This window comes from Etheostoma spectabile, chromosome 12, assembly GCF_008692095.1.
Source record: "Etheostoma spectabile isolate EspeVRDwgs_2016 chromosome 12, UIUC_Espe_1.0, whole genome shotgun sequence".
Taxonomy (NCBI): domain Eukaryota; kingdom Metazoa; phylum Chordata; class Actinopteri; order Perciformes; family Percidae; genus Etheostoma; species Etheostoma spectabile.
In genome coordinates this window covers 13,892,880-13,907,321 of record NC_045744.1, presented here as the reverse complement: position 1 = coordinate 13,907,321, position 14,442 = coordinate 13,892,880, and the positions used below count along the sequence as shown (strand labels likewise).

Here is a 14,442-nt window from a genome sequence, read left to right as displayed (position 1 = left end):
ATACCAAAGTAGATGAGATATAGAAATATATATCTATATATATAATTATAAAGGAGCTGGAATGTGCTTTAACAAGTGCTTCCACAATCGTCTGGACGTTGATTCTTACCTTCTCACCAACACCTCCCATTGCACCAATACCACCGGGAGGACCTTGAGCTCCCTGTGGATAAATCACAATGAGAACATTTAAGGAAGTAAGAATCATACGAGAAAAATGTGTGCTTTTGATTGCCAAAGATACATGAGTGGGGCTGGGTATCTTTAAAACAATGTTCAGTACCAATCCCAATCCTGAGACTTTGATAACGTTTACTAAATGATACTTTATTCGATAGCAATTTCATAAAACAATAGAAATTACAACATTATACTTTATGGCACAAACATGAGCCCCGTCTCTGTGCATAACGTAGCAAGTTTTTCCTGCCTGCCTCTGCAACGTGTAACGTTAGACATTCAATCACAACCATTATTGTTGGTGTATGGTGAGGAGATTTATTCCTTAGGTACTGAATTTGGGTATTCAATGACGAGGTGTTTTTCGGAACTTGATACTTCAGAGGCAATTTGGTTGGTACCTGAAAATTATTGAAATCAGCACTCAGCCCTACGTATGAGTATGACTAAAGCCCCGTCAAAAAAAAAGAAAAACAATCAGACTTACGTTGGCACCGCTGGAACCCTGAGGACCTCTGGGACCAGGAGGACCAGGTGGACCCTGTCAGCAAAAATAGAAGTTGTGGTTAGTATAGTAGTTGTGCCAATATAGCTTTCTATATGCTGCAGAAGGCAAACTGAATGTATAACTTTCACAGTAAAAATAAATCCAAAAGAATCAGCCAGTGCTATAATGCTTATTTTTGGTATTTGTTTAGTCACCACCCTTTAGTGCCATATTCAGAGTATTTTTAAAATAAATAAGTGCTATATTTTATAAATTAAAAAAATGATACTTCATGGGAACAGAGCCTTTTTTCACCAGTAGAAACACTTGTCTCAATACATCTTCTTGCAAATTCAAAAGATCTGCTAATTGGCTTGAGGAGTTGCCAAACGCAGCCACGAGCCAACTTTTCAGCACAATTTCCCACCTGTCAGGCTAGTACATGAAAACTATATGAATCGCTGCAACAGAGAAAAACTCACCATTGGTCCAACGTCTCCATTCTCTCCCTTCTCACCAGGAGGGCCGGGCAAACCCTGCAAAGAAGGCACATGTTCTTCAGAATAAAGAAAAAATGGTCATGTGTAGCAGTAACTGAGACAAAACAGCACATTAGAAAATCCACCAACAGGAGCCGAAAATACATCTGTGCTGCTCATTAATAGGTACTAACAGATGATGTGTATTGAATAGTGAGCTTTAGAATACAATGTGAAGGTGAATGCATTAATACAAGCAGAGCTGAGTGTAAACACAATTAGTCAAAAAGGACACCTATTGTAATTAAAGGGTATGAGATGCTTGGGTATAATCAGCCTGTGTAAATTACAGGGTGGGAGCTCCATCCATCTATGTCTACAGGAAAGTGGAAACAAAGAGGACGGTGCAAGCGGTGCGTATTTTCCAGTTTTTGGGATTCCATCATGTTTGACTAAAACAGTTTGAATACAACTTGGGAAGGTGTACAGTATGTGTGACACAAATGAAGGTGCTCTCATTTGCTATTGTTGCTTATTATCTATCTGAATAATTGCATTTATTATTTGTTAGTTAATCTGTGATGATGGAGCATGCATAATCAATAGGTGGGTGGAAAGCCGCGGTAATGATAAGTTACTGTAAAACCAAAATGACATGGAAATCCATCACTGAGATCACATATGTGTAGTTTCAGCCCATTTTGTTGATTTAATGTACCTCTGGAATGGCAGAGAAGGCTACTTTATAACAGATTCTGCCTGGGACTTTAGTCACAGTAATAAAGCATGAGTGTAGTAAGAATGGAAAAATAAATTAAGCATCAAATTATTTCATGCATTGTGTTTGGATGTGACAGGCCCTTGAGCAATGCTTGACGTTAGACTTCTTTGAAAAATGTACTAATGGATTAGAAGTCCGGTAAGAAGAGGTGTATTGTGAGTTAAATTAACATCCACACAAACAGATAAATATGCACATAACTACTCTTTGGCTTACATGTCAGAGCAAATAAATACATGGTTACCTATGATTTATTACTTACCTTTATTTACCAGACTAGCCTGGCGTAATAAAATCTGTTATTAATTCCCATTTTCATTCACATTTTAACCTTTTGATCTGAACAATGCATCCACTCATCAAAAACTCCATAGTCCATGGCAAACAAAGGCCTACATGATGGAAGCCTTTAAAACTGAAAGCATTCATTCCCCATAGTCAAAAATCATTAATGCTAAAGATAATTAAATTGAAGAGCTGAGCTCACAGTGGCTGCTGCCATCTACTGAAGGGCAGCTTAGCTAAACATAATTAAAAGAGTGGCGATGGAGTGCATTATGCCCAATTAAAAGCCAATTGCACTTAATAACAACGTTATCTGGCCCTATTGACCAGCAGGGCTTCGCTCTAATTTCATCCTCAGTTAGTCCTTGGATAATTGACTTTTAGATATTCTAAAATGTGCTGTTTCATTATTCATTGCCACCAAAGCAAGTTTCTTCAACTTCAGCTCATTTGGCTTACATAAGCCAATGCTGGGCTCTTTTGCCTTTCTTTCACTTGTTGCAGTTTGGAGGAGAAGAGAGCTAAATAGAGCAAATTAGAATGGTGTGGTAATCACACAATGTAAAGCTTTGTCTGAATCGTAGTATTAAATCCTTATGGAACAATTTAAAAGCAAACACTGTATACTATTTAGTCAGTTTCCTTAAGTGAGATTATGTATCAGTGTGTCAGTGAAATGACTACACAGCAACATCTACCTAAAGTTGGCTTACATTAGTTAACCTTAGCCAATACAAGCTACTGGTTATACCACACTATGTCAGGTCGTATCTGTAAAAATCGCCTGAGTTTTTTGAATCAAGGAAAGGTACATTTTATTGCTTTACCTTTCCTCTTGTGCAATTTGCAAGAGTAGGAATGTGTTACTTCTTCTCTCAATGTTACATACTAGTAGTCTAATTTTAGTACCAAAATGGGTTCCTATGCTTTGTGGATGATTCCTAGAAAAGTATTTTCTACAAATCAATGATATACTACCATTAGAATTACGATTAATGTGTGCTGAAGTGGAAAATATAACTGCTGGTCATATATTGATAAAAGCCCTCAAATACCCCTCTCCTACACAGCCTTTTTTCTACATCCACAGTCAGACTACATACAGTCCATGTTTGTGTAGGCAGGGTGTGCTCGACTAACTGTAGATTAACAGGTTTGATACACGTGTCCACCCTGGTATCAAAAACATCCTGTAGCCTGCCTGCTTCAGAGTTGCTGCCTCTTTTCTTTAAATCATCCAAGATATTAATACTGTTGTGGGCCATATTTGCAAGTAATAAATTCATTTATACTATACATTGATTAAAATATCTAATTGAATACAGGCTACCACAACAGCAGGTCCCTTATTTGGGCCCGGGACCACTGGAAGGAAGTGGTTTACTGCATGATAATGATGTTGTAGTCTGACTGGAAAACCAACAGCAGCCTTCCCTCCACTATTAACGGCACGGCAAAATGCCAAATGCAAAATTTAAGCAGTAGTGATGGATTCTGAGCACTGTCTATGCAACGGAAAGTCCTTGAGGGGGAAAAAGCATTACTTTCCCAGGAGCAATGAAAAGTGTTATTAGGAGCTGAGGCTGCATTAATAAATTATGTTCTGTTTTGATGTAATGTAAATGATGAAATGTAGTGGTGAAAAGTCGGTTTAAGGGGTGTGGAGGAACTTATTCTGCCCCAGCTGTCGAGTAGATAAGCGATGTGCATATCTACTAGGCTGTGTGATCTGGTTGTCATGTGCTCAGAGAAGGAGAGGAAGGGAATCAATATTTGCGTGTGTGTGTGTGTGTGTATATATATATATATATATATATATATATATATATATATATATATAGTATATATGTGTGTGTGTGTGGGTGTGTATGGGGGGGGGGGTGTAAAAGATGTCGACCTTACCTGTAGCCCGATGGGTCCTGGTAGACCTGGAAATCCTCTGGCTCCTTCGTCTCCTTTCTGGCCAAACATACCCTGCTGTCCTCTTGGTCCAGACTCACCATCACTGCCCTGTGGGAGGTCAAAGTTCATTAAATCTACACATCAATATTCTGAACCTCATTAGTCGAAGCTTGGGCAAATGCAAGTCCACAAGCACTCGTATCTAAGTTAAATTTCTCTTATGGGACTTATCTGCCCTCTTAATCCTTTTCAAGGTGATGGAGTATGTTCAAGCTCACATGGTGGAGGGTGGGTCGGTGGGTGGGTTGGGCTTGTATTCAAACACAGATTAGGACAGTTTACCTTAATGCCTTTTCTAAAGCCATTTTATGGCAATTTCATCCATCCATCAATTGTCTACACCCACATATTCTTGCTTAGGGTCATGAGAGGGCTGGACCTTTTCCCAGCATGCACCCTGGGCAGGTCAGGGGTCTACCTCAGTGCTAACACATTACCAGACATTTACACTCAAAGGCCATTTAAAGTTTAGAGTCTATCTGCAAATCTTGAAGGCTATTCAAGCATTTAGAGGAAAAATCAAGGGCCACAGGGCCACTGTGCTGCTGGGTTACCTGGGAAAACAACATCCAGATTATAGTACCAAAGCGCTTCATCAGGGAATGCAGGATACAGTACAGTGTATGTGAAAGATGTTGACTTCATTTGTGAAGTCAGAGGTGCACAGGGCTGCAGAGGATAGAAAAGAGAGACTACAGGGAAGGAGCGAAGTGCTGACAAACTGGGAGATTTTAGTTCTAATGCATGTCAGCACTTGAAAGTGCTTGTGGAGCTTTCGCTGAGCCCTGGGATATGTAGGCAGCCTCAGGTGCTGGTACTGAATGAAGAGCAGTACAGAAAGCAAAATGTTAGGTGATTCCAGGCAGCATGAGTACAGCTTTGAACGGAAGAGTCGCAGACAAGGTGGACTCAAGTTTAGAGAGACTGTAACCAAAACAAAGTCACAAATCGGACTGCTCCGACAGCTCCTTAGGGAGATCGGAATAAGAAATGAGTGTGTCTGTGAAGTGTTTGAACTTAAATGCTGCATAATTTGTCTTTCATCGTTACACCACATGCACAACTTCCTCCACTATTTTTTATGACACATTGGAGTTCTTTGATTGATGGAATTAAATGGAACCGCCAAAATAACACTTAGGGAAGCTTAGAATCGTTATTATGACCAACATGCAAAGCTTGGTTTGGGCAGCTTTTTCATGATTAGTGATATGATCCAACAACGGCGAAGTGTTTATGTAAATATGAGCACGAAGCCTGCCAAGAAAGGGTAGGAAAGCATAACAAATTATATTTTAATTACAGTTTCATTATAATCATCATTAACATCACAAGTATTAACCAGTCAAAAGTTGTCCAAATTGTGCAAAATAACACAAAATATATTGTTTACGAGAGGACACAAACAATCCAAAGTGTCATTGATCCAATGTCAGGCAGATCAAACTGCCACAAGGGGGCGCTAGTCTGTTACTTTCCGTCATTTACCCTCCACTGTAACGATTGACTTCTCGTCTCCGTTAATCAGACAATGTGCAAAGTTGTGCATGTGGTCTGAGTCGAGCTAAGTCAGGCTAAATACTTAAAATGTGCAGTAAAAGTATATTCCCCAGAAGTGACACATTATATTCTGAAAAACTGTCTCAGTGTTTTCTGTATTACAGCTGTAAGAGAGCAGAAATCCCTGTATTTAACACACGCTGAAGTTCTAATTAGAAAAATGATTTCTTAGGGGCTTTAGTCATCATAAATCAATGCATAAAAACTTGTACTAAAATTATGAATGTTTAATTTTTCAGGTCTCTGTAGTTATTTTTATATGGATCTATCTAAAATGTGGCTGACGTAATTAAATGAGTTATGATTAGTACCTGCAGGCATAAATGCTTAGGCCTGGAGGCATCACGCACATGCTGAGGCAGATGTCATTTATGACTCACCTAAAGTGCATCAAACTTATTATATGTTTAGATTGTACCTGAAACAAATCTAAGTGGTTATTTAAAGATTTTTGTTTGCCTCATGGTATGTTTTACATCGCTTTGTGTTTCCTCCTGCCCATTAACATTTCAAATATTGTTCTTATACAATATTTATGTTTTTTATTAGACACTGCTAAATACAAAAACACAATTGATCAATAGAAAAGGATGTTTACCACATTGTGATTAAGATCAATAGAGTTTCATTCTAACTGCTTGACCTTAGTTGTATCTTAAAGACAATACTGGCGAATGAACTGTTGTAAACCTTGTTAAGCCTGAGTTGGAAAGAAAATTGGATCATTCATTTTGCCTGCAAACACCAACATTTTTCCTGGATTGGGAGGTGGGGTAGATAGTGTAGTTGAAATGTATAACAGCATTAAACTTTCAGTAATAGAAAGAGGGCAGATAATGGTGAAACTACACAGCATAAGTCGGGTCCCAGTTATGAAGGTAGGAATACATATGAGCAGACTGACTCACCAACACAAACAACCGTTAAATAATTTGTTATTCAGCTTGTGTGCACTACCTGCTCGCAGCAATCCGTCTCACCAGGTCTATCCTAGCCCCCACAGAGCGCTGCAGATGCTGAATTTTTGCTAGAACGGTTGTTAAGGCCTGATAATTTACAGCAATGAGCTTTTAGTTGCCCTCAGGCCATCAGCTATTGTAGAAACAGGACTTTTTTGTTGTGTTAATGAGATGGATGAGTAGAGGATGTTCTACAGCAAGGCAGGCAGTATTCTCAGCTAAACCGGGTGCCATATTAGGTTAATACATGGAAATGATTGGCAGGCTAGTGTGCCATTGTGATTTGTAAGACTCCAAATTCAAGAAATCCCAAATACAGAACTGCAATGTCATTGATGGCTGGGTGCTAAAAACTATCTAAAGGAAAAGCTGTTAACAACCATGATGACACAAGTCTTTGGTGGGTACCCTGTTGATAGCAATAGTTCTGATTAAAATGAAATTTGTGTAACGTTACAAAAAGTAAAAGGATGGGGATTCTTAAATGAATGGGGACGGCAGCCAAAGGTTTTTGGACTGTGAGGCGACTGTTAATAAAGCAATACTGTTTGCATAATGTATCCCTGACCTGGCTAGAACAATAATTATTGTCTGCCCATCTGGGAAATAATTTTTTTTCTAATTTGATAAATCAGGCTACCTTATTGTAACATCGGTCTTCAACTATGTGCCATTAGGAACCAAGTGTCCAGTTTTCCGATGTATCTAAACACTAACAGCTCATTTAAGTGATTATTAAACCATCAGGCAGGAATGGTAAAGTCTAACTAAAAACCTGCATAGAGTGCACATTGCGCTCGTAACATGAATGAAAATGACTAAATAACAGAATCTTGTGCTGTAGAACCTGACATGATTCTGTCACTCTCATCTGGAGACGAGTCAAAAAGATCTGCCCACCGGCTTTTGGTCCAATTCCAATTTCTGTTTTGCATCATCACTGTCTTTGTCTTGTCTGGGGCCTTGAATTTGAGTAAATATTTTAAACCTAATATGCTATTTCAATGTTCTGATCCAGAACCCACCATGGCGAGCAGACCAAATATTAATTTAAATGCTCTCTTATGTTTGCATCCTGAATATGACTTTCATTAATAAAGTAAACAGAGTGTATAGTAATATTTCACAAGGAAAAGTAGATATTGGATGGCCGGAGGAAGTAATACTCACAGCTGGACCAGGAGCTCCGACCACACCCTGAAGACCGCTTGGGCCTGGTGGACCCTAAAACAAACACGGAGCAAAGATATATTATTATTGGGATCCCCATTAGTTCTTTGCACTTTCACTTCATACAGTAAGCAATAAAATTAAAACATTGGATCCAACAATAAAATCAAAACCAATAAAAAATGTTCTAACTACAGTCCTACTATTGATATACAAAATAGACGTGTTTCCAGTTTCTATTTACACATGAGAAGAATGGAAGGTAATGAAAACAATTGCATGCTTAATCTGCTTATCCTCATACACAATGCCTACCTGAAGGAAAACACAAAATATTTAATTTCTATTGATGCTTGTGAAAAACCAAGGTCAACTGAAAAACACAAATGTTTTAGATGAGGACAAAGACCACTGATATTAATTAAGAAAACATAGCAGCACTTAAGTTAATATTTTGCTGCAGACTGTTCAGTGCCAGATAACGTGAGATTTGTCATTGCAAAGTGACCTGTGTTCTTTGATTTATTCAGCTGAGAATACAGCAAGTGAGATTGGTGTTCTTTGCTCAATTTGCTTTGTTTACCATTTAAAACTCATTGCCTTACAAAAGAATGTTTAGGAAAAGTAATAGGAGTGAGAAAATAAAAAGACTCACAAGTTCACCCTTGTCTCCTTTGCTTCCCTTCTGTCCAGGTCCGCCAACTTCTCCCTGTGGTGCAAAACAAACAGCAGAGCTCACATCTCTCTTATCCATCTTAACAGGCTCTTGCCTCCCATGTTTAGTCAAAGTCCAATATCTTAAAGTGTCACCTTTACCACGAGAGGGTAGTAAATATTTCTCAAGAGATTCTAATTTGATTGGCCCACAAAGACCTTGGGCGAGTGTTTGCAATTAATTGATTGGCTCCCTGTCTAACCCCATTGGCGCTATGATTTACGAAATGGTGCGATAGAAGACGTGTCTAGGCTTGGAGAGGCATAATGGTTACAAATGTACAAATCCAGATCTGTGGTTTAGTGATGTCATTCAGAAAGGTTTCCAGAGTGTGCTTATTTTGTTTACTGAATGCAACAATGTGATATTATTTTCTGTCACTGTGGGCTTGAGGCTTAACTGTGAGAGTGACTGTTTATGTATGTTTATGTTATGCATATATGTGTGTTTTCTATATGTACTGTAAATTAAGACGTGCATTTTTGTATGACATTGGAATACGTGATTGTTGTTGAATAGTCCTGTGGTGTCTTTACAACAGTTGACACAAGAATAAAGATACCAAAGAAACTAAGTAAGAAGATATGCCAAGAAGTGCATTCTCACATTTTCAGACACATTTGGAAGATACTGACATTTTTGGTCATTAGAATTGTTGTTGTATGCTGTTGAACAACATTGTTCTGATCGCATTAGGAAGGAGCTGGTTAAAGATTTCCAAATGTTTAAATCAAGGATTACTACAGTGGTATTCCAATGCATCACATCTCTACTCCACCTTGTCACCGTCCTCTCCAGGGGGACCCTGAGGACCAGCCGGACCAGGAAGACCAACAGGACCTTGAATGCCATCACGGCCAGCAGGGCCCATGGGACCTTTCTCTCCCTAAACACATCACATTCAGAAGAAATGTCACATTACCAGCAGTCAAATCAACATTATATGCAGTATATGGAAGGTAACACGTGAAGTGTTTGGATGAGTATTAAAAAAATACTCACAGGGCCGCCCTTTTCTCCAGCAGGGCCGGGTGGTCCTTGGGGTCCATTGCGTCCTGCCAGACCAATGGGACCTCCAGGGCCAGCAGCACCTCTCTCTCCAGGAGAACCCTGTCACCAAATAACAGAGACACATCAGTCATTGCTGTATCATTTGGTAGCTAAGTAAAGAAGTCAATTCCCTTTAGAAAAAGCATGCAACGGCTGAAAGTCACAGAAAGTGTTGAAAGCATTAAAACTCTAACTTCATTAGAAAGGCTGCACTCCAAGGCAACTCACAGAGATAAGACCCTCAGTGAGGTCACGTTCTGAGGTAGTTGAAAATTATTTTTCAATGTAATCAAGACCTGTGCAGAGTCTAAGTCCGTCGGGAAAAGCAGGTTCTGTTGTGTTTATTTATAGCCTCAGACCTGGACGCCAATTAGTATAGAGTGGACTGCAGGAAAATTACTTCCTTTTTCTTCTTCAAATCTCCATCACTGATGCCGCAAATATGGCCATTTGTTGTGCATTCATCGTATTCTATTTTAATTCTAATTTATCTTATTTTTACTATTATCAAGTGTGTTTTTTCCATCTTATTTTGCATTGATTGTGGCATTCTGTCCCTGCATTTATGCTCATTCTGTTATATAATTTATTGTAATGCATAGCACTTTGTGCTGCCTTTCTTGTATGAAAGGTGCTACACAAAAAAAGTATTATTATTATTGTTATTATTATTATTATTATTGTTGTTAATAATCAAGGACATTTAAAAAAAATATTTTTCCACAGATTATGGTCATTATAATGTGAAGTTTCCTTCCTGTCTAATGTGAAGTTTCCCTAGATTCGAATGAATAAGCCTGAATGTTTGACTTGACTCTGTCTTTCCATTCTTTCCCCCATCAGCAGGTCGGTACGGCATTTCCCTTCTCACTCTCTCACACACACACACACACACACACACAAACACACACACACACACACACACACACACACACACACACACACACACACACACACACACACACACACACACACACACACACACACACACCATATACACACACACACACACAAACACACACACACACACACACACAAACACACACCACACACACCTCCAAACTTCATCCCCAGATTTCCAACCTGCCCACCAGCCTACACATACAGTCACATACACAATCACACACAGTTTCTTTGACTAACATAACTTTATTAACATAACCTTATTTTTGCTTCCCTCCCTCTCATTTACCCCATGTTTCTTCTTTCACACATGTGATTCTCTGTCTAGAAATCAGAACTGCAAAAGAAAAACTGTTTGTGACTCAACCATTCATCATGTCTGCTCTTTGTTATGTTCTTTTTTTCTGCGCAGTTTCTTGGCTTCTTGGTCCGTCTTTTTCAAACACACAAACAAAATTCTAAAAAGACTATGAAATAGCATCACACTGAACTCAGACTTTCCCACAGCACAACAGCAGCCCAATCTCTGGCAAGAAATCGATGGAGGAAAATATCAGATCTCTTGTGTGCGTGGGCATTGCACACCAGCCTCTTTTTCAAGGAGTTTTTTTCTTCTTCTTCCTAACACTACTAAAACAGTCAGTTGTTTTTTTTTTAACCAATGGCTCACTTTCAAGCCAATTTAAGAAAGTAACTCATTTTGAAGTGGAAATGGTTTGACTCATTCAGAAAACTCTTCTGCGCTTTCATCATCTTTTCATCCATGCTCTGCATATCAGCTGTCATCTAATCTGGTGTGGATCTGTCGCTGGTGAGCAGGGGCAATTATTGGGAGTCTGCATTTAACGCTTGAACAAAATGTCAGATAGTTCAAAGCTGCCTGTCAGTCAGCTTTCTGTACAGATTCACCACCGGAGCTCCTGAGGCTTTTCATCTCATATATCGATAACTGAGTGGCTCAGAGACACAGGCAGGAAAAAAGTGACCAATTTATTTATGGGTTGCCCTGCCACTACTGCTCCTTTTCACGGTCCTAAACTATGTGACAGCAACAGCACAGTATATGAATGCAGCTATATTATCTAAGACAATGTCATTAACTGTGATTAATGCAGATGATTCAACATAAGCACCCATAATCACAAAGAAAAACAACCTAACTGTATTACGTATGATTGAGTGATTAAAGGTACTGTACAAACAAAAATAAAACAAGACACTACCCCCATCTGTGTCACAACAGTTGCTTTAGTGACTACTTAATGTGAGAGGAAAACATCTAAGACAAATCAAGTTACTGGGATGAAGCTAATGTAGTATACTGTAGTGTTCAATTGGGAAAAATAAGCAATGATAAGGCTACATATTAACTATAAATAAAGCATCATATTGCTTTTATGAAACCAGAGCACACACATTCATAGCCCTCCTATTTTAAACTGCTAAAACTGAAAGCTCTGTGCTATAGAACAGTACAAGATGAACACAATAAACATCAGTATGAGAGGTGATTCAAAGTAAGACAAAACAAAGGTTAAAGTGTTGTATGATTTTTTTTCCTGTAATTTAACTAACTAAACAAAGAACTAGCAAATGAGATTTGCCATTTAATATTGTTATGTGTATCAATTTTGAAAGACATCTTTTTTTAACTATTGTTGGACTGATTTCAATCACACCTCCCCGCCCTACTCTACCACCCTCTACGCTGCAGTTTACATTACAGGTGCTGCTAATGACTGCATAGCCGAGCTGCGCACAGCATGTGCAACTCCATTCTCCAGCAACACAAGTCACTTTTCACTGTAATCTCTATGGCAGGGAAGACGATGTAACCATAGTAACGGGCTACTTACGATGGGGCCGGGGGGACCCTGAGGCCCTTCTCCTCCCTTTAAGCCAGCTGGACCCTGAAAGCAGAGGACAGGAGAGGGTTAGATTTTGTTCACTGTGGGATGCTGCTCAATGCCATTCAAAGAGCAGTAATCACAGCTGTCAAATGGGCCTTTGCATGCTACCGTGTGTGTACATGTGTGCATGCGTGTAAAGATATGTGTATACCTGTTTATGTGTGTGTGTGGTGGGCTTAGATCCAGAAAGGGACACAGTAATTATCAATCTGCGATCTATATAGTTTTAAAAGGGGAGGAAACCTTTTAAGTAGTTGTAGTGTTTAGTAATCATAGTAGCATCTCTTTTTTGTATATTAGTAATGATTATTACCAAAAAATATGACAGTTGATAAACGTTTCTTGCTTTGAGAAAATGTTGCTTTGTTTCTTTCAGTTTTCTAAACTGTACTTACACTAACTATTCCTTCCAGATGTATGTACATGAAAGCAAAGGGCAATGTGCTTTCTTTCAATTTGCGATCACAATCCCCATGTTATCAGCTCCCAATTTACTGAGGCAGCATGTAATTAAGGGGGCGGTTTACCCAAAATACAAAAAGAACATATTTTCTCACTTCCTAGCCTTGGATATATAGAAAAGAAAAACATCTGAAATATTGTAAAGTACATATTTCCATAGAATTGCTTTATTATATTATATTCCGATTACGTGACCCTCCATAAAAAAATCCTGTCTTGCAAAATCCCGAGAGAAAGTCTCCCGAATCCGGTCCCGCTTCTGTTTCATTCCCTATGTTGTCTACAGTTATCAGACTATGTAGCAAAGCAGGCTCGAGTGCCACCCGGCGAAAAAGAGAGAAAGAAAAAGAGACGTTTTCTGTCGCTGTCTGGAGGATAACTAGCCAGTTGATATCGTGTATGTGCGTTTGGTTAATCATGGAAAAATAACTGAGGTTGCCTCGGAAAAATTTAGGCTACACTACACATGCATTACCTGCAGGCCTAGGTGATTTCATTACGTAATTCCTGAAGGAGATCTCACGCTCAAAACACACATTTCTCCATCCAGCTTGTGTACCGCAAGAGTCCCGAAAAATTGTCACCCTCTACCCTCGGTCTCTGATAATGACGCATAAGGCTGGACCGGCTCTCAAAACAAAGAACTGAGAAGCTCAGATTACAACACAGGCAGAGGAAGTGTGACTTCATTCTCTGCTCAGGATGCCACTGCTCCACTCTATCTTAAATATCAAATATTGGTTTACTGCTATATGGATGTTCTGAATATCGAGTACAGCCCCTTTATTACAATAGAAGCAAAGACCTCTGACATGGCCATGCCCTATTCAGCAATGTTAACAAAAGTGAAACAATAATTTTGTATTTATTTTATCAATTCAAAATAACTCATTAAATGAGCTCCCAAGGAAATGAAAAAGAGAAAGGATGACAAGGTTCTGAAGCCAGCAGTGGGTCACAAGTTCAAGTATAGTCCATCTTTCTGAACCTCTGTCATCTCCTGGAGATTCCAGCCCTTCGATGGAACTGCTTGTGCTGCTAAAAAATAGCACCAAGGAGGCTGAGATTGCATTCTGAAAACACAATGCACCGTGGGCAGTAAAGACTTTCATTATAATAACTAATTTACAAGATCCGACAGAGTCAGTGGGTGCAGACACTGCCAAGCAGGCTTGCCACATCCCCGGGTTCCACATTTTCACCATGGTGCATTAGAATGGAGGAAGGATCTTTGCTTTCTTTGCCAGACACAAAAAGTTATTTATTGGCTAGTATATTGCTACTGTGCCTTTCCTCAAGAGTAAGAGATGGAATAAAAACTGTGTGTGTGTGTGTGTGTGTGTGTGTATGTGTATGTGTGTGTATCAATCTATTTAATCTATCTAATCTATATAAACTTGTGTGTGCTAGCTCAGTGTCTGTTTGTACCTGTGTTCTCACAGCAAACATGGATGAAAACACACAGCCGTGTTGTGTGTGTGTTGGATGGATCACTTTAGGAGAGAATGGAGGATCTATTTGATTGTGTAGAGAGTGTGT

At 39.1% G+C, this 14,442-nt stretch overlaps 1 protein-coding gene across 1 annotated transcript in view; it reads right to left on the bottom strand.

The window, feature by feature from the left end:
- LOC116699021 (collagen alpha-1(XI) chain-like) overlaps positions 1 to 14,442 on the bottom strand; it is an 89,629-nt gene that overhangs the window by 18,261 nt on the left and 56,926 nt on the right. Inside the window, 9 exon segments of the mRNA XM_032531386.1 lie at positions 110 to 163; positions 668 to 721; positions 1,150 to 1,203; positions 4,115 to 4,222; positions 7,864 to 7,917; positions 8,519 to 8,572; positions 9,357 to 9,464; positions 9,581 to 9,688; positions 12,388 to 12,441. Coding sequence (XP_032387277.1) covers positions 110 to 163; positions 668 to 721; positions 1,150 to 1,203; positions 4,115 to 4,222; positions 7,864 to 7,917; positions 8,519 to 8,572; positions 9,357 to 9,464; positions 9,581 to 9,688; positions 12,388 to 12,441 — 648 coding nt within the window.